Consider the following 25900-nt stretch of genomic DNA (forward strand, 5'->3'; position numbering starts at 1 on the left):
GCAATTATACTTTAAAGGAATAGTTCACCCAAAAATGAAAATTCTGTCAGCATCTACTCAACCTCATGCCAAATGAAACACAGGTGAAATTTGTTAGTCCATATAACACACAGGGAGGCTGCCAGCACAACTTGGTAGCAGCCTTCTCCAGAACAACTGAAGTCAATGGGGACCTGTTCTTTAGAGTTCCAAAACAAAAACAGCCAAACAATCACACTGTGAATAGAAAGACCTATACACCATTATTTGTTGCAAATCAATCAGCTGTAGTTAAGATTTGCACTAAATGATGGTGTAAATATACTGTAGGTCTTTTTGGAACTCTGAAGAACTGGTCCCCACTGACTTCAGTTGTTTTGGAGAAGGCTGCTATGGAGTTGTGCTGGCAGCCTCCCTGTGTGTTATATGGACAAACTTTACCTGTGTTTCAACTGGCATGAGGGGGAGTAGATGATGACACAATTTTCATTTTTGGGTGAACTATTCCTTTAACCATTGCCCATGAGACTGAGATGTCAGCAAATCAGCCAACGAACAGCAGTATTCAAACAAAGTGAAATCAAAACAAGTTCTATGTGCATAAATCCTTTTTTTTTTAAGGTCTCACACTGTATCCATTCCTTGACATTGTAAAGACCCCTTTACCTTCAGCTCTTTGTTGGGCCGGGCCGGTTTACACAGCACCTGGTAGTAGTCCACCACTCCCTCCTCCGTCCACAGCAGAGTCACAGACGAGTGGGTCGCGTTCACGGCGTACAGCGACTTGGGTGGAGCCGGCTCTGTTGAAACACACAACGCCAAAGAAAATCCTTCAGTTTCGGCTCATGAGAAACTACCGCCGCAGTCCATCATGCTGCTCTCACACCCAGAGTACTGCGCGTGTGACACAAGCAACACCAGGGCGAAGGCTGGGCTCTACCTCACACCCCGAGACTTCCTCTATGAACAAAAATACATCGATACGCTCATAAGAGGAAGTGAAAAAATTGTGTTTTATATTTACTTTTGAGGTGGAGATGCCTTGTCAATGGCTCATTTCAGGTCTGAAAATAGGACATGATTTTTTTGATTATTTTAAATGGGTGATAGGAGGATAAAGCCATGGATCTGACAGAGGCTGCAGGTGTATTCGCCAGGATTAGCAGTATGATGAATTCCCATAATAAGTGACAGTTCATATGCGGGTGGGCGGGCTATTTTTATAATAGCTGTTCGGCAGAGGGCGGGCGCTCACACCCCTTCTGCCTTTCTTGGATCTCCTGTTCAAAAATCATAATGAGACCAAATTATACTGTGTAGACACAAAGCTGTAATGAGGTTTCTGTTTCTGTTTCAACGATAAAAACTAAAAATCTCAATGGCAATACTTGACATGATGCTCGTCATGCAGATTTATGTCAGGTCTAAAAAGGTGGTAAACTATTCTGCAAGTAAAACAGTGGGTCAACTGAGTTTAGGTGGGTTTACCCTCCACTACATACATGACTATAAGGCTTCATAAGTGCATCATAAACTCATTATGCATGCATGATAATTATTATAATCAGAGCATGATTTTCTGATGTTTGTCTGATGATTTTATAATAAGAAAAGTTGGCATAACCCATTAGAAGCAGAAATGAACTTTTCTTACAATATCATTTTCTTATAATAATTAATTTGGGTAACAGTTTACAATAAGGGTGACTAAGTTAAGGGTTAGTTCATGCTTAATAAGGGTTAGTTAATGCTTAATAAGGGTTAACTAACCCTTAATTAACAGTTAACTAATGTGTTATTTACTAATGGTGTTCATGTTAACTAATGTATTCATTTATACATTATTTAAAAAACCACCAAAACCACTCGGGTTTATAAAGATGACTATTAAATAACGTATAAATTAATACCTTAGTTAACATGAACACTATTTGTAAATGGTTACCAGACACATTAGTTAACTGTTAATTAAGGGTTAGTTAATGCTTATTAAGCATTAACTAACCCTTAACTTAGTGACCCTTATTGTAAAGTGTTACCTCAATTTGATATCACATCAACAATACAACTATACAGTTGACCCATAAAGCATTCAACCCCCTTAATATTTTGCACATTGTGTTTTATTGCATCATCCTCTGTTTATAATTATTGTCATGCACTTACAATGTGTTTATAATGTATTTAGGATGCCTTATAATGACTTATGAGCACCACTTTAAGTAAAGGTTTACTGAGAATTTATCTGCTTCTAATCGGTTTATAATCTACTTATAATGCATCAAAATGAGCTTCAAGTTAACAGTGTTAACCCATATTTCCCCGCTTTAATCACAAAATCCTTCTTCTCAGACTCTCAAGACCTTTTCTGTAGCCTTCCGCTGGTTTGAGAAAGGATGAGAGCCGTGATGTAACGCAGCATCACCCCCCCCCCCCTCCCCCCCATCGCCGAATCCCTGTATTTCTACACCTATATATATGTGCTGACAGCGTGTGCGGGAGAGATAGAGGCGGCTGACCTAGTTTGATGATGTTTGGCATGGACGTGTTCCTGCTGCGCTCGGTGCAGGCCGTCACTGTCAGGTTGTAGATGTCTCCCGGTGGCAGGGGCAGGCTGGCCCGCATGACGTTACGAGTCACCTAGGATGACCAGGACACACACACACACACACACACACACACACACACACACACTGTTACTCCTCGACAAACCGAGAATGATGTCCGCGGAAATTGAGGTACAAGGCTCAGTATCAATCCACTGGGGTATTTTGTTCAAAATTCAACACCAGATCGGTATCTTCCAGCCCTGCTGTTCCCATAATAACTCAGTAAATCCATACATGTAAGAAATCCTTACTCTTTCCCATTCTTCCCCCCATTCTGCTGTGTTGAATTGTCAACTACATATTCTTACATAGCTCCACAACTGTTTATATTCTGTTTTTATTGCTTTAGTGAATAGTATCCTATTAACTTTGCAGCTGCAACAATGCAATTTGCCCACAGAAGTCCTTAAAGTTTCATCTTATCTATCTCTGCAGTTTCGCAGTATAATGTTTCCTTCCTTTACATAGGCTACTGTAGAAATTCACTTTTCTGAATAGGGTGGACTACACATTACATCCAACCCACCAAGCACAAATTATTAAGAAAATTTCAACATTAAAAAACTGGTTCACCAGCTATTCCCTCATCTTCGGCACACCGAAAATACCTCCTGTTTTAAAAGATGAAAGGCACACAGTTTGACGTGACATTATCTTTGACTTAATGAGAGAAGCGATGGCACGAATTGGTGCTAGGTTTCTTCCCAAAATATGACTTAATCCCTCTTGAAATAAAATACTATAAATGGCACTTTCCATAATGTAAAATCCACAGTTCTCTTCATTCCAGTTAGTCACTGCAGTTCTCTCCCAGTCATCATCTTGTCCAGAAGCCTCAGGGGAACGGTTTCCCATTGGCAATCAATGTCATCATTCTAAATATTGATCTCAATCCTCAGCCAAACTGTCAATTCTCTAGCTGATCGAAGAGGTGCTATCACACCAGCAACACTTGTTCATTTGTCACCATGACAACTGGCAACATATTTCCGGCTGCCTAAATACCCTTAAAGGAATACACCAAATTTTTGGGAGATTGTCCTGTTGGTCAATCTGTTAAGTGATGAGAAAATAGACACCAAAATAACCCATGTATACCTGGTGGATGATTGGCTCAGGTGCTCCATGCTAACACTTTAGCATACACTATGTTGAGTTATAATAGGCTCGATGCTAACACTTTAGCATACACTATGTTGAGTTATAGTAGGCTTGATGCTAACACTTTAGCATACACTAGCATACACATTGAGTAATGGTAACTATGAAAACTGTATAAAAAACTGACCTTTTAGAAATAATTGTTACTGGTTTACAATATACGCCTGTAGGTTAATACATTTTAAAAATCAATATAGCTGACGTAGCTAGGTTTATTTTTGGAACTATTTCAGGTGAGCAACCAATATTCATCCGCTGTGATTTTTAGTCTCCCATCGCCCACCCCTTTCACTTTCTATGGAAACGGAAAAGTAGTCCCTGCTAGTTCAAAACAGTACATTATTTTTTGTCGATTTTTTGTAAATTTTTCCAATCTCCTACACAAAATCTCCAGACCTGGCTGCATATCGTTTAAGTTTACTTACCATTACAACACTACAAGTTCTCATTTTCTCACTTTTGAGATAAAGCTCATGCTAAAGTGTTAGCATGGAGCCTACTATCAGTCAACATAGTGTATGCTAAAGTGCTAGCATGGAGCCTACTATCAGTCAACATAGTGTATGCTAAAGTGTTATCATGGAACACCGGTGCCAACAATCTACTGTGGACACATGATTTTTATGTCTTCGTTCACATCCCAGCTAAGTTGTGAAACACATACAAAAGCATGTTAGCTCCTATCTGGACACAAGTTTTGAAGTTGACAATAAGCCTGAACCATCATTCATCGGGTGCAAAAAATGATCTATCCTGTTGTCTCCATGCACAGCATAGCAACACCGTAATGAAAATGTTCAAATCTCATAGGCTCTCAAACAGAGGTACAACACCTGCCTGTAGCCTATTTTGCTTTCTGAGAGTGTAGGCACTATCAGTCAGGCCAATTAGAACTCAAACAGCACCTACAACACTGAAACAGTTGGCCTCAATTAATTATACTCGGCTTATCTGGACTAAATCCCTGTCTGTTGGGAACATAATTGGCTTTCTAAAGGGGAAGATGTGTTAGACCTCATGCAGTCAGGGAGAGAGCAGGTCATCCCTCTGTTGTTAATTGGACCCCAAAAGGACCCAGCGGAGATAATCAATAGCAGCTTCACCTAACCCCATCCTAACAAGCCGCTAAAGGCTGTCAAGCTACACTATAGGTGCTATTGGGAAGCCACAATTAGCAAAAGCTTTAAATGGTAAAGATATAGACAACAGAGACTTATTTAAGGTTCCCTGAATGTTAGATTATAGATATACTTTAAGCCAGTGGTTCTCAACCTTTTTCATATCAAGGACCCCTAATTTAGTCCACATTCGGGCCACGGACCCCCATTTGATGAGATTTTGTCTCTCGGACCCAAATCTGAGAATATTTTTATTGTCAGATATGATTTTGTCCAGAATTCCATGAGTATCTGTACTGTAGGTAGAGAGATAACAGTGAAACTATGATCAAAATAGCCATTCTAAAATGACAAAATAATGAAGTTTAACAATTCATCAATTTGCTGGGGACCCCCTGGAATACCCTCAAGGACCCCTGGCGGTCCCCGGACCCCACGTTGAGAACAACTGCTTTTAAGCTACAGCCTTGACAAATGGACAGGATCACAACTTTTATTTACTGTACTTTACTGTAGGTTTCTGCTACATAGAAAAAACCTGAAAATGAGAGAAGAGGAACTGAGTAAAACCAGTGTAGGGGAAACTTACTTTTAAAAGTAATTAGTTACATTACTTCATTACTTCTCTTAAAAAATAACTAGTTATGTTACAAAGTTGCTCGTTATTAAAAGTAACCCATTAGAGTGGTTTTGCGTTACCCACTAAAATCCAATGCAAGACTATTGCCCTGTTTTTAAATCAATAAGCTATATTTATATCAAACAGACTTACATTGCAGTTTTTCAATTAGCAGCATGTTTTCTGCACAAGATGCTGCAGGATTTTCACTTTCTCACTTTTTGACAAACAAAAAATGAGGGAAAAATAAATCTAATGACTGCAAGTTAAATTTTAAAATTTTAAAAAGTAACTCATAACGGATTACAATAATTGAAAAACTAGTGCTAGTTACTATTTACCCCCCAAACAAGTAATATGAGTAACGCTTTACCCTCAAAACTGACTAAAAATATATAAATAGCATGTGAGAGGCAGGCAGAGAAACATGATCTACATGATCTTCCTGTGTTCGTTTGGTTTCCTCCCACAATCCAAAGACATGCAAGTCAGCAGTTCTCTCTATGCTAGTGGCGTCCGGTCATATTCCATGGAAGAGTCTGCAGGTTTTCAGTCCAGCCAGACGCCACAGCAGCTGATCCACACCCTCAACCACAGAGGAGGAACTAACCAGTGACATTAACTTGCAGATTCTTCCATGGGACAGGACTGAACACCAGTGGATTACAGGGAACATTACAAGTCAGGTGGATGAATGTGTCTGAATGAATGAATGAGGTAAGCAAGGACTCACATCAATGGAGTAGCTCTTCTCAGCGCCTTTCTTGCCCACCGCCACCACCTGCCAGTGCAGCATCCTGGAGTGCGACAGGTCGATGAAGAGTTCCCCGTAGGTCCAGCGCACGTACAGCACCCCGTGGGAGTAGTCCACCGAGGAGATGTGAGGGGCCTCGGGAGCTGGGGAAAGAGGGAAGGCTTCTGTCAGTATGAGTGAGGCTGTAAAATTCGATGGATAGTGCCAGTTGGCTGTGTTCCATGCACAGAGATTTCTGGATAAACTCATACTCTGATGATGAGAAACCTGGTTAAGATGTCTGGCTTACTCCCATATTAAACTGGTTACTTCTGTGTAATCCTTTCACTTTTTCACAGTCTGTGCAAACTCAACTCACAGAGCATTATGGGTACATTTTGAAGTCAACAAAGATGGCGGTGAGCAGAACTTACTGTTAATATTAATGGGATAATCATTTGTATTAGAAGTAAGCTACTATTACTTCAAAATATTCTGTTAACTGGTTTATTCATGGTAACAGGGAGACTCAATCACAGGGTATCAAATGTTCATGTAAGCATTAACCTGAATAAGACCTTAAACCAGTGGTGGAAAGTAACTAAATACATTTACTCAAGTACTGTACTTAAGTACAATTTTGAGATACTTGTACTTTACTTGAGTATTTCCATTTGATGCTACTTTATACTTCCACTCCACTACATTTCAGAGGGAAATATTGTACGTTCTACTCCACTACATTTATTTGACAGCTTTAGTTACTTTTCAGATGGAGATTTGACACAATGGATAATATAACAAGCTTTTAAAATACAACACATTGTTAAAGATGAAACCAGTGGTTTCCAACCTTTTTGGCTTTTGACGTCTTACAAAAAGCAGTGTGTAGTCGGGTCACATTTCAGATGTCTGTGAGTTGTTAACAGCTCCACCAAATAGTGATTTTTCCCTCTAAACCTCACATGGTTTCATTTCAATAAATGTTCAAATGATCCAATATTTCAGCGAAAATCAAAGATTAGAGAAAAAGTCCAAAAACTGAAAACAGATTTGTGTATCAGAATTTTGTTTTTTCTTCTTTCCTCTCCCATTAATCATCTCACGACCCCTCAGATTTATCTGGTGACCCTTTGGAGGGGCCCGACCCCTAGGTTGGGAACCACTGGACTAAACTAGCTAACTGTATATAAAGTAGTTCAAACTAGCTCCACCTCCAGCAGCTACAACAGTAACATGCTGCTTACACACTGATGCTTCAGTATTAATAATCTAATGATGTCATATATAATAAAATATCAGTCAGAGGGACCAAACCACTACTTTTACTTTAATACTTTAACTACATTTTGCTGCTAATACATATGTACTTTTACTTAAGTAGGATTTTTCATGCAGGACTTTTACTTGTAATGGAGTATCTTTACATTGCTGTATTGGTACTTTTACTTAAGTAAAGGATCAGAGTACTTCTTCCACCACTGCCACTGACCAGTAGCCATTTTCCTCTGCCATGCAAACACAGCCAGTGAAACAGAGAGGAAACGGGCAGAAGTATAGAGAGAACAGAGCATATCTCTTTTGTCACTTTCGCAGGGCCAGTGTATTGACAGAGCCGAGTACCTGTCACGAAGCTCACAGTGGAGCTGTCGCAGCAGCTGAGCGGCGGGTCGCCCCACGTCACCATGGAAACACGGAAATTGTAGTACCAAGCCGGCAGCAGATCGGTCACCCTCTGGGGAGAAATTAAAGAAAAGGGTTGAGAGGGGAAGCACAGCTGATAAAGCCGGCGAAAGAATAATGTTCACTTGCAGTCTAGTAGAAACAGTCCAAATTGTTCAGCTTTGTGTAAAAGCGTCAAAATTGGTGTACATGTGCATGTGCCATCGCAAAAATGGCACCAATTGGCTGTGGCGGCCATTTTTCCCCCGTCATTATCAGCAAATGGGTTTTCCTCCATATCTGCTGAACTGATCATGATAGGATTGAAAAAATATGTCTACACCTATGTTTTCATAGAACATTTCTTGATATGCCTGATTGTCATAGATATGGTAATGTTCTTAGTTCTCTTAACATTTTTATTTTATTGTATTTCTTTACACAGCATCATTGAATGTACAGTTTATGATGTTTTCCATAATGCTGTTATATGCAATGTCCATCAAAACATACAGCAGGTGTAGACATTTTCAACCCTATTATGGTCAGTTCAGCAGATATGGAGGAAAACCTATTTGTTGGTAATGGTGGAAAGAAACTTGGATCAGTACCATTTTCGTGATGGCTCCAAACTGTACATGTATACCATTTTTGCTGCTTTTACGCAAATGTGAATTGATGTGATTCACGCACATTTCACCTGGACTATAAGACCAAAAAATGAAAACTGGTTCAAAAAGTGATATCAGCCATCCCCAGGACACTGTGTGTTACCACTGATGCGATGACCGAGGCGGTGGCAGCGATCTCGTAGTAGGTGGTCCACTCTGAGGCCAGGGTGACGGGGTTGAAGAAGAAGGTCTGGAGGACGTACTTGCGGAAGGCGACGTGGTACGGCCTCTGCCAGCTCAGGATCACGGCCGTGGGGCTCAGAGGGTAAACCACCAGCTCCCGCACTCCTGTGGGCTCTAACACATGACACATCCAGTCAGTGAGAACGGCATGAAAACAGAAAGCCACATTTAAGACTTTTTAAGACCTTTTTAATGTGATCTGGACTTGGGTTTAAGACCAGTTTGACCAAAATAAACAAACAAAAAGCTGGCAAAACAGACTATTTCTGATTGAACACAGCTAATGAAAGTTATGAAATTATAAATGTGCAGAATAAGAAAAAATACGCCAGGAAATTAAGTGTACATGAAGTCCAGCATGTTTCATGTCATATTGTATTAACCCTGTTCTGTATGAATCTAAAAATGGACATGCATAGCCTTATTTTGTTTGCCTTACTTTCCAACTCTGTCACAACTAAATACCACGAAATATAAAGAATCTGTCAGTACCACTGTCTAATTTTATAGTTGCATCATGAATAAACCTGCATAACATGGTGAAAAAAACAACAACTTCTAATTAATATATTTAACTCATTTTAATACTAGTAAGTATACTAGTAGTACCTTCAATTTATTAAATGTAGGACTTTTTCAGGCTCTTTAAGGGCATGCAGATAACACACAAGCTATTTTAAAGTACACTTACAGGTTGGTAAAAAAAAAAGAAAATATGAATGTAAAAGAAACGTTGTAGTATATGAATATGCTCACCTATGTCAATGATGACAGGTTCAGAGGGGGGGCTGATGAGAGGTCCATTGGTGTGATAGACCACCACTCTGTACTGAGCCCCAGGGGTCAGGTTAGTGATGATGTCACTTGTTGTGTTTTCCTGTGAAAATGCCATCACATTCGCAATCAGTTCACCTTGTTTTTACCTGTACTCAGTGCCCCCCCTTGGATTAATCAGCGTAATTCTGAAAATGCTGAGAATGCAGTGATGAGATGCATCATTCCCCCATGTTTCGTAAAATCCGATTACTGGTATCACAGCTATCACATGTGACATGTAGACAAAAGAACGAACCATGTAGCGCCACCCTTGGGACAATCACAGAAATCTTGATAATGATGGAGTGCAGTGGTGAGATGCATCATCTCCCTAGGTTTCGTCTAAATTCCATCAGCGGTGTCTTAGGTATCGCATGTGAGATGGATGAACCAACAAATTAATGGACAGAGACAGATCTACAGTTGCTCCTTCGATTTCCTCTGCTGTGGGTTACCTCGCTGCAGTAGGTGTTCTCCATGCGCTGGCTGAGGCTGGGTTTGAGGCAGGTGGTGGACAGCACCGACACCAGGCTGCCATTGTGGCTCTCGGAGGAAGGACCCCAGGACACAGCGGCGGTACTGGAGCCCAGCAGCCTCACACTGACCGCCTGGGGACGCTCCTTAGGCTCCTCCAGCCACTCACCAGTGGGACCTGTCCACAGTAAAATACCTTTTTACTGCCAAGTGCCAAATGTAGTGACTTTTACCCTGGGACACCTTATTTATTTCGTCTACAAATCATTTGCTTCTCAATTTTGGGTCAATGTCAGAAGACATTTATGGTATGGATAGAATTACACAAAAAACCCATGAAAAAGAACTTGAAGTAACTAAATGAAAATTACAAAGGCAGCTATACAGGCAAGTCACATTAAAGCTGCACTAGCCAATCTCGCACCTTGGCGGCCCCAATTGGCAGCGAGGGGTAACGGTTTGAAATTTGAATACTTCATTACCCAGAAGTACTGTAGATTCAAGTGAGAATGGTGAGTGTAGTCGTGGTGTAATAACAGTGCTACTGTAGGAAGGCAATGCATTTACGAATTGAAATGTGTGCGTACTGAGGTAGAAAATGAAGCCTGTGTCCGCTGTGCTCTCCCTGGCTTCACAGTCTCCGGAGGAGCTGAGCGTGGTGACCAGGACCCGGTAGGTTCCCGGCTCCGTCAGCTCAGTGAAGAACTCGTGGGTGTTCTCATCCACGGTGGCTATCTCTGTGGAGTTACCTGCAGACAGGTGGAGGGAAGCGGAGAGAGAGCTTTCATCTTCAGTTACTTCGCTTATCATCAAATGCTGCCAAAACAAGACTTTATTGCTTTATTGCTTATCTCCAAACAAAAGCCCTTCGCTGCTTACCATCTCGGTAGATGTAGATGTTGAAGCTGTCGTAGGTGGTGGGGGGTCTGGGCGGCAGCCAGCGCAGCTCAAGCAGTATGGGAGGCAGTTTGGTGGGCATGACCGAGGGTTCCGAAGGCAAACCCATGGCTGAACCCGGCTCGTTTGAGTCCTCGTACTCCGGTACCACCGCATTGACAAACTCGTCCTCCCTGTCGGCGGGAGACGGGCCGCCCGTTGGATCCAGCCAATAGGGCTGAGTGAGCTCCTCCTCCGCCGTCTCGTTGGCGTTCACGTTGACGTTGCCGTCGCCGTAGTCCGCCAGAACGTCCGTAAGGTTGCGGGACGGGTTGTACGGGACCTGGGTGGCTGCTCCGGCCGCCTCCTCAGAAGTGTTCTCTTCCCCCTTGTCGTGCGCCTCGTCCTCCTCTTGCTCCTCCATCATTGGGACGTCCCGAGCCTGGCGGGAGGCGGGAGAGCTCTCCTGGCTCCCCTCGGGAAGGACGTCGTCGGGGGCTTCGCCCGGCGCCGCCCTCTGGCTCAGGTGGAGGATCTTACGAGAAATGTTGAGCGGCGGGTTGGGCACTGTAAATACAACAGAAGGCTGAGTGATGCGGGTGTCCCTCGGTGACTGTTTGAGCTCATCATGTTCAGATAGTGAAGTGAGAAATGCATCTAGTTTCCAGGAACGCCACTCCCTACTCTCTCCATGAGTGGAGGCGATTAATCAGTGTGAAGAGATGTGATAACAGTAATGAAATGTCTGCTGGTATTTATATCGTATCAATAATGCATGGCCCAGCAGGAGGCCATCCACGGGGAGCCTCTCTGAGTCAGTGCTCATATGCAGTCATTAGTGTAATGCCGTTATTATTATGCTCTGCTCAGGGGGTGACATTTTCCAAACCACAAATCACCGTTTAGCATGTTCAACAGCAAACATTCAGAGTTGCACAGGAGGGACAAATCAGACACCCTGGAAACCAACTATTAGTTCAGACCCATTAGTTCTCAAGTTAAATTAGCAAATTCAGTAATCCATCACATACTGTCAATTTGTCCAAATAAATCCATATCCAACAAACAACATTTCAGATTTCCTATTTGAAAATGATCTAACTTCCTTTGCTGAATAATGATGTGACCCATCGTCTTTTACCTAATCCTTTTATTCCAGTTGAGTACCTGTTCTGTGATGGAGGGGTTTGTGGGTGATGTCACTGTGTCGAACCAGCGTAGTCCTGTTGACCGTGGCCTCAGAGATCAGCTGAAAGGTGATGTTCCTGTAGCACATCCCCGGCAACCAGTGCTTGAACACTGTTTTACCCTTGTAGAAATCTACAAATGAGAAAGAAGAGGAAGATGATGAAAAGTCTGCTTGAATATCCACTGACATTTTATCCAAATCTACTAAAATACAAAGTACTCTCTCTTCATAATCCAGGGTATTTGCAGCTTTCAGAGCCAAATTTAAGAGTTTTAAAGACCTTTTTAATGCTAGCTGGAATTGGATTTAAGATTTAACAGCCAAAATAAAGAAACTAAGCTGGCAAAACAGCCTATTTCTGAATAAACATACCTAATGAAAGTTCTTAAACTATAAATGATTAGTATGAAGAATAGTTGAAAATGAATACTTTGCATATAGGCTTTGTGTCACAAATCTCCTATCAACCAAATCGGAGAATTGGCTGTGCAGCTCAAATAATGGCTAAATTTAGAACAAGCAGGCTAGAAAAAGAGAGATATAGTAGCTGTAGATACATTCAGTAATGTTCAGTAATGTTCTAATTAAAAGTGAATAGTTTGATGAGGTAGATTTGTTTCCAAATGTAGGTTAGGGCATAGTAACTGTCTTTAGCCCTAGTCTCTACTCCAAAACACTTGAGTTGTCAGCTCAGTTAACCTGAACAAACAGCAGGCTAAAGTAGCAAAGCAACAGATGGTAATGTTAACATGTGACTATCCACTACTGTGGGCAAATCAGATGTGTTTACAATAAGACAGTGTTGTTAGCTGCTAGCTAACAAGCTGACATTATCCACACCCAAAATCAATCAGATGTATGGGTGGAAAATTATCAGTTCCCAGTCAAAAGCAACACCAAAATTAACCGAGTCTTATTAGTTCTTTTGAGAGGGCCAAGTTGTACTTTTAGAAATGCAATCAGCTGTTCTCTATGGGCAGAAATATGTGTCACTAGAAACTGAAATTGAATTATTTATATTTGAATTTGAATTGCTCAACTTGAGTACTTTAGTACTTAAAACCTTAAATGTAGATAATCTAATTTAAAGACCTTTTCAGACTTTTTAAGGACCTGAGGATACCCCTTAACCAGAGTCAGAAACATGGACATTACCTTTATAGAGCATGGAGCGCCGCTCTTGCCCCTCTGTGTAGCTGATGTTAACCCGGCTGAAGACATTACCGGCTGGGGAGCTCATCTCAAACACCACCCCCGTCTCTGGAGACTCCTTATAGTCTGATATTAGCACACTGTCCACAGGAAGGGGCTCTGGGAAAACAGACCGTGACAGGTTAACCTTCACCCAGGCAAGGACACACACTCTAAAATACCTGGAGGCAAAAGAACACAAATTAGCCTCAAGGTATAAAATCCTACTCTAGATTTCTTGGACTCACTGCGTCAAATATGTATCTGTGACTCTCAAGAAAAAGAGATAAATGTAATAGCACAAATTGTCTTTTCTACACCAATCAGTCGCTCCAGGAAAACATGATAATAAGCATACTGCATATCATAGAAACTACTGGAATAACTTACAGCAAAAGGAAATACTGTGCTTGGATTCCAGTCTTTATAAAATAAACCTTCAACTCCACAGTAAGCACCAAATAAAATCAGTCCATTTGAATATGTTTCATGATTATATTACTGTATAATTTAATTGAAATAGTGCCCATTTATGTTTGAGGCAGACTTTGTGTTCTTCTGACTAACAGAATGCAAAGGGTTCCCATTATGGCCGTGACACTTTCAATAAGGAGTGCTTCCATGATCTAAACATTTCATTCCTTCCTGGTTTGTTTATGTTGTTTTTCCAAAGGGGTGAACCACTGGTTTCCACTCTAGTTGGGTTAAAAACCATCTAATGCAATAAATGTGTGAAACAAGTTGGAGGATACATTCTGCTATATTCCTGTAAAGTGACACATTGATAAAATTCCAGAATACATCTCAGAATTCCATGATATTCCAGAAATTCCATGACCAGTGGGAAACCTGTGAGTGGCCACAATTACACACGCTTTGTTGACTTGGCCCTTGGCCCTTTCATGCAGAAAATTGTGGTAATTTTGTAAAATTTGCTAGTTCTCGCAAATATTTCAACGATGGGTTGAATTTGCATTGCGATCGCAAAATCGCAAATCTCTAAAGGGACTGACCGATGCTAACAGTATCTAGTTTCTTACTTGTGAGGACGGATACGGTCTTGACTGGCTTGGACCAGGCCTTGCCCTCTCTGACCAGGAGGCCCACGGTGTAGCAGAGCCCATGATGTGAGGTGTTGAACACCAGCGGCGGCGGCAGGTCGCTCGAGTTCTGGAACTGGACCAGGTTCATCCGAGGTTCGCCTGAGACCCGAGCCGCGTACGCTGTGACATTCTCCTGCAGGTCCGAAGGCTCCAGGGCCGCTACGATCAAGTCTTCATCGCTCAGAGTCACCTGGAAGGCTGCGATGCTCTAAGGAGAGGAGACAGACAGCTGGTTAGCCACCCAGATCTTCATCAGGAGGCAGACGAACTAACTTAGTCAAATCAAGACATAAGCGACATAGGTTCCCACTGTGGGGAATTATATGGTGGGAACATGCAAGAATAATCCACAGAACTCCATACTTGAGCACACACACAATCTGAAGGAGTAAGCAAAGTTAATTTCCCACCCAGAATTATTCAAGTTGAAGTTTCACTTTGTTTTGACAGTTAGGGCGGGCTCAGCACTGGGCCATTGTGTTAAACCGTCCTTGTCCGAAACTGTGTTGCGACCGGCTGTTTGTTACCCTCTGAAGCAGAATACATGGCAGGCCCTTCTAATACAGAGACACTATTCACAATAAAGAAAGTCCTCTTGCAGGTTTTCTCATGGAAATCCTACCATAGCACGAGTGAAAAAACCACAACCAAAGCTATGAACCTGTATATCTATCCATGGCTCACGTAAATGACTCTACTACCCATATCTTTGCCAGAATTGTTTTCATCTATTCTACTACGGCTTACTATGCTTGTACTGCGACATGGCTTGGACAGAGCAGCAGGGAGTCATAATGATTATGCCACAATCTAAAAGAGTAACACATTGGCTGGAGGCTCCAGGGACAAAGCACTGTTTGTCCTTGGACACAGACAGTCTTTGGGCAGATAAAGGCCATGTTTGTGGGTTATGGACACTGATGCTTCACCTCCAAGCCACACTGTATGCAAACACAGTCGGCTATTCTATAGCAAGTCATGATGTGCTTGCATGATGTCAAAGGTCAGGAAAACACCTCTGAGGACAACGCTCTTAGTCTATACTCCGCAACAACAGGCCAATATATCCAACTCTCACACACATAAAGGCTCTGACTCTCATTTCTTATGTATTTATGGACAATCCTACCCTCAGTTACACTTTACATTACACGGTTGTATATCATCAATCTGTGACGTTCAATTCATTTCAGGAGTTTTGTGGAAAAAGTGTTGGAATTTACTTTTTTGGTGTATCCACTTTCCCTCAACCTGCCTCGTCTACTTCTACTTAAAGTCACCATGAAACTGCATTTTAAGAGCATCTTGCTTCCTTAATGTGATGTATTCATGCTGAAACACGCCGGGAGGGATCATTCAAAAGTGTAAACCAAAGGGACTAGTCCATACCCGGGGATGCGCGCGCCACAACTCCGCGCAGACTTGCCAAAAAATGCGCATAAACAGCGTCAATTTGGGAAAATGGAAAAATCAGCTTCGTCAGTCCCTGCCTATGCCAATGCTCAATGCCCATGTGCAGTTTCAGATTGATTGGCCAACCCATTGAGGAGCAAAATGGATGCAGACAGATAGAGTTTGCCTCATTTTATAGTAGGATATCAGTTAATGAGAGAAAGGCAGTTCTATTTGATGGGAAGGGCGTACGGGTGTCTCGTCTCTAATTGCGATCAGCGCTAATTGTGTGGGTGAGTCTGCACGATTACTTGATTACTTGATTTGAATGAATTGCACGTTAAGACACTGCAGATTGCCTTCACAACTGAAGTGGAAAACATTCTGCTATCAGCGGTCGCTATTCATTCTTTGTGAATTCACCCCCTTAGTGTTCGGGGTGGATTTTTTCCTTTAAAGTAACAAAAAGCGGCCTATTTCCATATTTATTATCTATCGCCAGGAGCTGCACTACTAGACATTTGCCTCGCTGTGCCAAATCCCATCATACATGCCTGCCGCTTCCATAACTGGCTCTCGGGGCACAGTCGCAGGATCAATGAGACAAATACAAACTCCATTACATCTCATTACAGTTAGGTCACCGCTATCAGGCGCTGCCCGGGCCGGGATGGAAACCAGACAGATATCATCCTTTACGAAGAGGAGAATCTGGGTTAGCGCGGCTCCCTCCACCCTCTCCGATAGTCTACCTCGGGCTGCTTGCATGGAGAAGCAGTTCAGAGAAACACGCTCCCCACGCAATCTAATCCCCTAGAGCCTGGTGCTAAAATGAAAGGGGGAAAACACAGAACTGTATATTTTCTTCTCTCCTCCTTTGCAATGGTTTGGGACTCCCTGGAGAGATTCTTTGAAGATCCTACCATTATCCCCACTGGCCCTTTTGCAGCAGCCTCCCTCCCTTCCCTTTTCCCTTTTCCCCCTGGTGAACTCTGCCTCTACAAAGGGGCTTCTGTCTCGCCTCGCTGCCGGTCAGGGCCGCGGCGCTTTGAGATCTGGCTCGGGGGCGATTCGCGCGTCAGACGCCTCCCGACGGTAAGCCGGAGCGAAGGAGGAGGAGATGGCGGTTGTCGGGGGGCCCTCCGACTCGCACACTTCGCTTTCCCCCCACTCCGCTCTGGCTGTCACTCTCGAAACCATCAGCGAGGGCCGTTTACAGGCTTAAACGGTATTGATGGGAGATGGAGATGACCTTTATGGCAGTGTGGGAGGCTAGATCACCATATTTAACCGCTCTAAATGATTCATGACTCCGAATACTGAGGGCTATTGGGGCGAATGCATTATGCCTAGTGGAAATACAGCAACCTACAGTAAATGGGAGTTGATAGTAAATGGCATTATAGGGATTAATTGCTGTGGTGCCATATTGTGCATCAAAACTAATACTTAATTAGAAGAATACTGACATTTATACTTTTCACAATGCTCTGAAAGCTGTAGTCTAACCACAATTTTACTTGAAAACTGGCAAAAATATTGATGATTCATATAAGAGAATGACTCATTTAAGAAATAATCTGCATGCTCTCTATCACCGATTGCTGTAACAAAACAGTGACTCAGCCTATATTCAGTTCATGAAAGCTTTTACATTTGCTGTTCTAAACACCCGGTGTATGGTAGCTCTTTGCTGGGAAAAATGTGATGCGGTTTACATTTCCAGTTTGTTTGGAATAAACAGAAGAAGAACTGGGTAGTTAGTAGGGCTGGGCGATATGGTTGAAATCAATATCATGATAATCATAAGGATTTTTCTCTATCAATATATATCACAATATGGTTCATGTATGCAAAATCACGTAAAATAATCAAATTAATGTTTATCTCATTGGACCGAATGGTAATGTTAGGTGTGATGTCAAACAAAACAGAAATATTCAAATAATATTACTACCATACCTCATTTTATGAGAGTTTTGAAGTAAAATTTGCTTGTCATCATCAATTCAGACAGCAGAAATGTGTGTCACGATATCAAAATATCTTCATATCATCACGATATGATTCCACTGAACGACGATAAACGATAATATTGAATTATCGCCACCATGACTGAACAGACAAAGAAAAGAGCGCCACCTACAGAAACTCAAACTGCATCAAGAGAAATTCCAAGCTCCGCCCACACTGTTTGATTGACAGGTGATCTCTGACAAGTGCAGAAACACCGCAGCAATGAGCACTGAGCACCAAAAATGGAGACAAAATTTAAAAAACACGGATCTCGCAGATTACCACTTTAAAACACAACACTATAGGCTTACAGTGACACTGCAGACACTGCATTTTTACAGCTGACAGCGAATTGAGTGCGCTCCATGCCTTGTAATGCAGCTAGCGAACATGACACAGCTTTTGATTCTCCTCCGCAAAAACACATCCGAGGCCATGGCTACACATGGGAGTCGAACGTGCCACACATCCCTACATCAGCGTCGCATCTGAAATCCCACCCACACATCCACTTCCTCACACTCCACTTTTTAGCATCCAGAGACCTAGTTCTCACTGTTGAACTTCAACTATATCACAATTTTATGCTGTGTATTTGATGTGTCAGCTAATATAAGGAACATGACAAGCTCCAAGACTCTGCATTGCGGGGGCTTGTGTGTTAGACCTGGATCAGGGAGTATAGTGCATGCCCCAGTGCTTCTTTCCACATGGAAAAGTTGACATTTGAAATGCTGAGCGGCGCAGTATTCCCGAACCCTCCCAGTCGTATCTAATGAGAGTCGAGATTTCAAGCTTTTCTAAGGGCTGAATCTCATTACTGTCTCTCTGCAGGACATCCTCCTTCATTCTCGGGCCTCCTGCTGGTGTTAGCCACCCCCTCGCCCCCCAGCCAAAAACAGAGAGGTCACCTTGCTGCCCTCTCCAACCAATCACTTTTTTGAAACTTTTATCTGAGATGTGAAAGCGGTGGAACGCAACCTATTTCTATTCCTTCCTCATATCCAGCACCTCAGGTTGCCATGATAACAGTGCCTCCTAACTTCGGGACAGTTAGGCGTTCCCTATAGCCTCTTGTTCTTCAATGTAACACATTGTGAAACACCACTTACTTGTGCTCACTGAAGCACAATAGTCACAATAGACAGGACAAAACACTTTCTTTTGAGCAGGAACTTGAATATTGACTTTTCATTAAAAAAAATTGAATCTGGTCCAGTCAGTGTCGTCCACCTCTGATATGATGATTATGATGCAGTTTGATTGATTACATATTTATTGTACAATTGATCAATAATACACTGGTTGTCTATGGCTATGTACACTATCGCTATTTAGGGCTGGGCGATAATTCAATATTATCGTTTATTGTCTTTCATTGGAATCATATCGTGATGATATGAAGATATTTTGATATCCTGACACACATTTCTGCTGTCTGAATTGATGATGACAAGCAAATTTTACTTAAAAACTCTGATAAAATGAGGTATGGTAGGAATATTATTTGAAAATTTCAGTTTAGTTTGACACCACACCTAGCATCACCATTCGGTTCAATGAGATCAACATTAATTTGATTATTTAACGTGATTTTGCATACATGAACCATATCGTGATATACATTGATATCAAGAAAAATCCTTATCCAACCATATCACCCAGCCCTATGGCTATGTATGAATGAGAGTAAATAGTACACATTGGAACAGAGCGGAATAAAATGACTAGACTGTGTCACTGGCTGTAAATAACGTCTGTAACCATATTAACATAACAGACCAATATGGCGGCTACCATCACCTGTGTTTTCAATTTACTAAACAGCAGTAATAAATATGCTAGCGTCTGATTGGCTGTCAACTTGTCAATCAAAGATCTGTTATTAACAGAACGGATACAGCCACAGTTATCAAGACGGACGCTAGATGTAGTGAAATTTTAGTGTTGTTTTTAGTGACTTTATTGCATTTTTAAGGTGATTTGTCAACAGCACAAACTCAATTTAACATCATCAACATGGGTCTTTAAAATCCCCAAAATATCAGTATTGGTATCGGCCTTCAAAAAGACAATACTGCTCTCCAATATGAACCACAGAGGACTTGGTTTCCTGTTTTTAAGGTAGAGTCCAGTCCACTAGGGCAGGCGGCACTGACAATATCTGGCATTAGAGAGATAAGGCGGTCTTTCATTAACTCAGACAGCGGGAGAGCCGACACCCTGGCTGAGGATCATCTGTCTGCCCATCTAAAGGTGAAACATGGCATCTGGCTCTGGCTGAAAACCATAATTTGCCTCCGGACACTATTTCTTCCTGTGCTAGTTATCTGCCCTCTGCCCCATGGAGAGTAATTACGTAAACTTGCCAACAGAGACAGCGATATCAAACCGAAATGCCTGACGTGAAAGGTGAGGTGGGACTTGTATTATACTTTACAGCACAGCACTCTCCAGGGTTATTAGAACAGTTGAGACATGAAGCGACAAAAGAGTTCAGAGAGTATATAACACCAGTATTAGATATCCAGGTAGCAGCCAGCAGTAGCGCCAGCAATGAAACTGAAAATGGTATCAAAATGTTCTTCTGCGCTCCACCCGCCAACAGCTTGAATTTTTCTATCAACAAATGAGATTCCAAAAAGGATGTTATCATGGTCATTAAAATGTGAAAGGGACCGTTTCTGTACATCTTTCTCTCTCAAATGTAACTGGATTGATTCATGCCTAAAGATGTTGTGGTTTAGGTATAGGCCAATTCAGCAACATTTTAAGTAAAAGTGAATAGTCTGAAAAGGTTACTGTGACACAGTAAACTACCATAATCTCTAGGCCTACTCCAAAACACGTGAGAAGAATCAGCTCAAACAAAGAGTTGATTTTTGGCTTTGTTGGCTAGCTAACTAGCCAGCAGGCTAATTTAATGTTAACATGCAGCTAGTCAATATCAACGCTAGCTTCCACTAGATGTTAGCTAGTGTGCAGATCAGCAGTGTTGGGGAGTAGTGAACTACATGTAATTAAACTAGCAGTTTAACTACATTTTGCAGTAGCTTGCTGGTAGTTCAACTACATTCATATTTGCATAGTGATTCAAGTGGTGAAATTACTTTTTTGCCATTTTTTGTGTAGTTAACAACTGAAACTACAAACTACAAACAAGTTTGGGCCATAAAAGGAAAGGAATGATTTTTTATTTTTATTTTACCATTACTGTAATTGGACCCCCTTTGACCAGCCCCGCCCCCTTTTAGAATTTATACTGCAGGAGCGAATGGGGAGTAAGCATTCCATTGTACTTGTTACACATGGCAATAAATGATTATTGCTATTTATTAACAAATGTTCAGAGAAATTGTTGCATGCTATTTTAGAAGTTACCTGCTAACTGAGTAATCCTTGCTGCAATCCCCCCACCTGGACTCTAGTTTCTGGAAGGCAGGTGTCTGACTGATGGACATTGTATACAAAACCAAAGCTGACCTTCCTTGCACTTTCCCATGAATAGTGGGGTATTTTATTTTTTGGTTTATGTATGACCTGTGAACAAGTGGGCACTTTTTGCAATAAACTCAATTGAGTGGCATTTTTTGCTCACATGTGACTTTTTTGTATTATATTTTGTTATAATTTTGTATCACATGTACATTGTCAATTTAATCATTTTTTTTACAAAGTAGTTTGAACTACTTTTTCTAAGTAGCTTTAGTTAACCAAACTAGATTTCTCCCTAGGGTAACTTTGCTGTAGTTCAACTACTTCCAGTGTGAAGTAATTGGTAGCTTGCAAAGCTATGCTTTCAAAGTAGCTTCCCCAACACTGCAGATCAGTTGTTACCCAAGAGCTGTGACCCTCAATATGGCCGCCAGAGGATGTGCTATGTCACCTGCCAGTCCTCTGTTGGACCCGTTTTCCTGACATGAGCTTGTCTAGACCGAAGTCTTGTGATAAATGTCTTAGATGATGACAGAAGGAGGTCTTGAGGCTCCTCTGGGAAAGCTTGTACTATAGCAGTCCACTTCATCCACCTTTACTGAGTGAGGCTGTAAATCAGCAGATAGCACAGAGTAACCCCGTGGCACTCTAGTCCATCTGCTAAATGAACAGAGGGAAGTCTGCATTGATGTCTGTGCTTATCAGCTACCTTAAAATCTCTTGATTCCATGCCAAGCTGCTCACTCACTGACTCAGTTCTGCCTCATAAACATGATAATGCAATCGACTGGCATCAGCCTTCTGATATTCTCTGCCTCTTCCTCCTTATATGAACTCAGTGGCACAAGTCTTGGTCTGTGTGTGTGTTTGGGTGTGTGTGTGTGTGTGTGTGTGTGGCTATGGGCTACCTATCATGGCTGTGTGCATCAGCATTGCAACAATAATTTTAAATTTCAATACTACTTTGACACCTTTGCAAAAGCTAGAATTCAATATTGAGTTTTAAAAACGTTCACACTTCACCAAATATGTTCAGCAAGGTGCAATTTCATTTCAATGACACCTCCAGAGGGTATAAACGTGTGGATAGTTAAAAGAAGAAGAAGGATTGGAATAGACAGAGTGTCAGTCTGGCTCTCGACAGTGGACTGCAGCAGGAAAAGTCAAATAGCTGAAAAACAGCATCAAACAATCCACCATGTCTTAAACTGGATCTCAGTCCACCGAAACTGGTTGACAACCTAGTACCTGGAACCAAATATGGAACTATTTAATTGCAGAGCTGACGGACACCATACCAACATCAAAACCTCTGTGCTAAAGTTGCTATAAAGCTATCCAGGTCCATGTGGCAACACAATGGGAGTGTATCTATGTTCCCAGGGTCCTATATTCCCCAGATTTATATGGCACATAATGGGAACATGACAAAGGGTCCTATGTTCCCAGGGTCCTATGTTTAACCCTAACCCTAACCCTAACCCTAAACCTAAACCTAAACCTAACCCTAACTAACCATATTAAGCGAATACAGAGCTGAGGAACATCTTTTTCAGATTCCCATTATGTGCTATATAGAGCTGGGGAACATAGGACCCTGGGAACATAGGAATGACTCCAACACAATTAGCAAAGCATTTCAGCAACCGTTGTTCTGTGACATTGCTTGGTATTTTTTCTTGTTTGCCATATGGTATTGTACTAGTGCCGAACATTTATCAAAGTCAAAACACTAGCAGTTTCTGCCTGGTCGGTGACTAGTTGGGCTGAAGAAGTGTATGTATGCTACTCTAACCATCTAAGCATTGCTGAGATAGTTGCCCAAGATTACCATATGAATTACTAAATCTTTTACAAAGTGTGCCATGCCTGTTTTTAAAAGAAAGAAACAAGATCTGGACCCTCAAAATGCCATAATCTCCACAGAAACAGAATATACACAATCTTTAATTTTGCCAATGGAAAAGACAATGTAGCCATACGCTCAGATTATTTCTGCCACAAGAGCAGCTCTGCATGTAAGAACCAGTGTAGGTGTATCTTTTACCCCTTCCCTGTATACAAGTCTATGTTAAATACAGTGTATGTGTTTCCTGTAGCATAGCGCCGTGTCCTTCATAATGGATACGAGCTGTCACACAAGTCAACAACTGTTTCTAATGAAAACACAGTGGGGTGCAGCGACAGGCAGGTGTAGCTGCTATACACAGCGCTGATGACCACGCTAACCCCAATTCACACTGTCACAAATCAGCGAAGAATGTTTTCTTAGATTAAGATGCCTCTGCCTGTGACTCCTCCTTTTTCGGATGATAATTGAAGGTCACAGCACGGGTGGATGGGTAATTTAGCGAGCAGTCAAGGACAGAGGAAAGGGACAGTTTACAGGAACTACAAACAGCATAGGAACTCCAGTGTACCAGTGATGAAAATATACACATTGTCCAGCCTAAAGGATACACCCGACTCTTTAGGCAAATGTCAGCAGGAGCAGTAGAAAGGGGATGTATCATCTTTCACTAAGTCCTCCATAAACCCTTGGTTACTTATCCTATTATAGTAAATACCAGCTCACTTGCCATGCTATTTGTCACAGTACAGTAACCGGCTTCCCAATGGTTTTCTATTGTTCCATTTGTTTTTATGATGCTATGAATATTCGGAGGCTCTACAAACAAAAATGCCACCCAACCAAAAATAGACGATTGCAGATTCTTTGAGCAAATGAACAATGTTAAGAGAAAATGGGAAACAGACATTTAGCATAGGAAAGAAATGTATCTAAACAATCTACATCTACACATAAATCGGAGCCTGTCGGTATAATATGTTCCATGTCAGCCTTTAATCCTCTTGGCCAACTTGTTCTCGTAAATCCCAGAATGCCCCAGTGCAGCACATCTGAAGTCATTCTGTTTGCTCTGGGTATCACTTCTGACAACTCCCTGGACGGGAGGACCCGGCAACACGCACGGCACTACATGGATACTCAGATTAGGAATCTGGGTCAAAATCCTGGGCTCTCCGGCTGGATTATCTCATGGTAAAGTCAACAAAATAAGAGTCCGCGCGCATCCAACCCAACGCTGCATTTTTCCGCTGTGTTTCGGTTACACAACCGGTGTCAACCCATTAGTAAAACTGTGCTTGTTGTGGCTGTGTACCTTGGCAGTTGTTGCGGTGAAGTTATTGATACGGGCAACAGAGGCACTTTAATCCACTCAGAACAATTCCTATAAAAGGCTCTGAACCGGTCATAATATGTAACGAATTCTCCAGCAATAAACTGGAATCCCTGCTACAAATATGCAAGTAAAAGTATTACATCAATGCAGTTACAATAATTCACATGGACAGACTCATTTTTCATTTTAGTCTGAACTCTATACAAACCCTGGCTAAACTGGGTGGGGTATTCTCGGATACGTGACAGTGATTTCTTGCTTTAAATGCGATGTCTGGTTTACAGTCTTGAGTGCGATCTTCTCACCACGAACGAAGCCAACTTGTCAATTTACCAATTACCTCTTCCCCCCACTCTCAGCCATTTCATTCCAGCCAATAAAGTTGGCACTAACACCACAGGCGCATCTCACCTCCCCCTCCCATCTCACTTCATTTCTCTCGCTTTGCTTTCACAGTCTGATAAATTCACAGCTCAGGACCTGTGCTCTCCAAATACCACAGCATTGTAATTAAACCGGAGTGGCGGGCCCGGCATTTTAAAAGGCCAAGCCGGTCCTTTATAAGGGTGCTCTTCAATCACCCACCTTTTCACAATGCTTCCCGCGTTGAGGGAGAGAGACAGCATGAGATGGGAGGACTATGTTTTCATTGTGAAATATACGGAGGCTGAGTTCCATTATCATGTTGAAAGCACATGAGCCGTGTGGCCTATAGAGATCAGGGATTGGAAGCGCTGTGCCTGAGGGGAAGAAGGAAGGAATGGGGTTTTTATCAAGTATAGTAAATGCAGTTAGCATGTGAGTTGGCTATTTAGTCACGCAGTCTATGAATAGGAAACCCAAACTGATTCCTTTCAATTTTGCTTTCAGTGTCTGATCAACTGGAAACGACTTTCCATCAGTCAGACTGGTGTCTGACAGCCAACAGAGCTGCAGGCCACTTCCTAATTCACTCCTGTTCAAAAGACACTCTGAGACCTCCGCCCTATATCATTATCATAAACATTATCAAACGACTGCACATTGTCAACTATTCACCAGTCTCCAGCATGCATTCTTATTGCATGTTCTGCAGCAAGAAGACAATTTTGGCTCAATGAGGAGCTAGACAAAATACAGATACCGATATTTTTCTACTGAAGCTGCTGATAGCTGATATTTTGTGCCGGAATTCAATATATTTAAATTTGACCATTTCCATGCGAAAAAGCATTCACTGTTTTCCCCAGAATTTTATTCTTGTCAGGGTAAAAGCCTCTGAAACATGCATTTAGACCATAATGGGACACTAAAAATACTTTTAGGGTTAGCAGCTCCTTAAGGAAAGACAACCCCCCTCCCCCGACCCCATCCCTCACCTCCCACCTCCACCATCCCTCACCCACACACACACACATGCACAGACACACACCTATTCAATGGTAGGGAAACTCCGAGATACATTATGCCTTTAAATGAGGAATTCATTTGCAAAAAACATTATTGAGC

At 41.9% G+C, this 25900-nt stretch overlaps 1 protein-coding gene across 1 annotated transcript in view; it reads right to left on the bottom strand.

Moving 5' to 3' along the window:
• Nucleotides 1–16976, bottom strand: part of ptpro (protein tyrosine phosphatase receptor type O) — a 31867-nt gene extending 14891 nt beyond the window's left edge. Inside the window, exons 1-13 of the mRNA XM_071527625.1 lie at nucleotides 16824–16976; nucleotides 14322–14592; nucleotides 13246–13401; nucleotides 12069–12221; nucleotides 10905–11468; nucleotides 10613–10774; nucleotides 10007–10203; nucleotides 9492–9612; nucleotides 8656–8849; nucleotides 7843–7954; nucleotides 6220–6383; nucleotides 2499–2619; nucleotides 646–779 (exon numbers count right to left, since the gene is read on the bottom strand). Coding sequence (XP_071383726.1) covers nucleotides 646–779; nucleotides 2499–2619; nucleotides 6220–6383; nucleotides 7843–7954; nucleotides 8656–8849; nucleotides 9492–9612; nucleotides 10007–10203; nucleotides 10613–10774; nucleotides 10905–11468; nucleotides 12069–12221; nucleotides 13246–13401; nucleotides 14322–14592; nucleotides 16824–16976 — 2502 coding nt within the window. The remainder of the gene's footprint in view (nucleotides 1–645; nucleotides 780–2498; nucleotides 2620–6219; nucleotides 6384–7842; nucleotides 7955–8655; nucleotides 8850–9491; nucleotides 9613–10006; nucleotides 10204–10612; nucleotides 10775–10904; nucleotides 11469–12068; nucleotides 12222–13245; nucleotides 13402–14321; nucleotides 14593–16823) is intronic.
• Nucleotides 16977–25900: the final 8924 nt, after the last annotated feature.

The sequence above is a fragment of the Centroberyx affinis genome, unplaced genomic scaffold, assembly GCF_046629955.1.
Source record: "Centroberyx affinis isolate AG114_WGS23_722 - 3 ecotype Tasmania unplaced genomic scaffold, CSIRO-AGI_Caff_v1 ptg001550l_1, whole genome shotgun sequence".
NCBI classification, from domain to species: Eukaryota; Metazoa; Chordata; class Actinopteri; order Beryciformes; family Berycidae; genus Centroberyx; species Centroberyx affinis.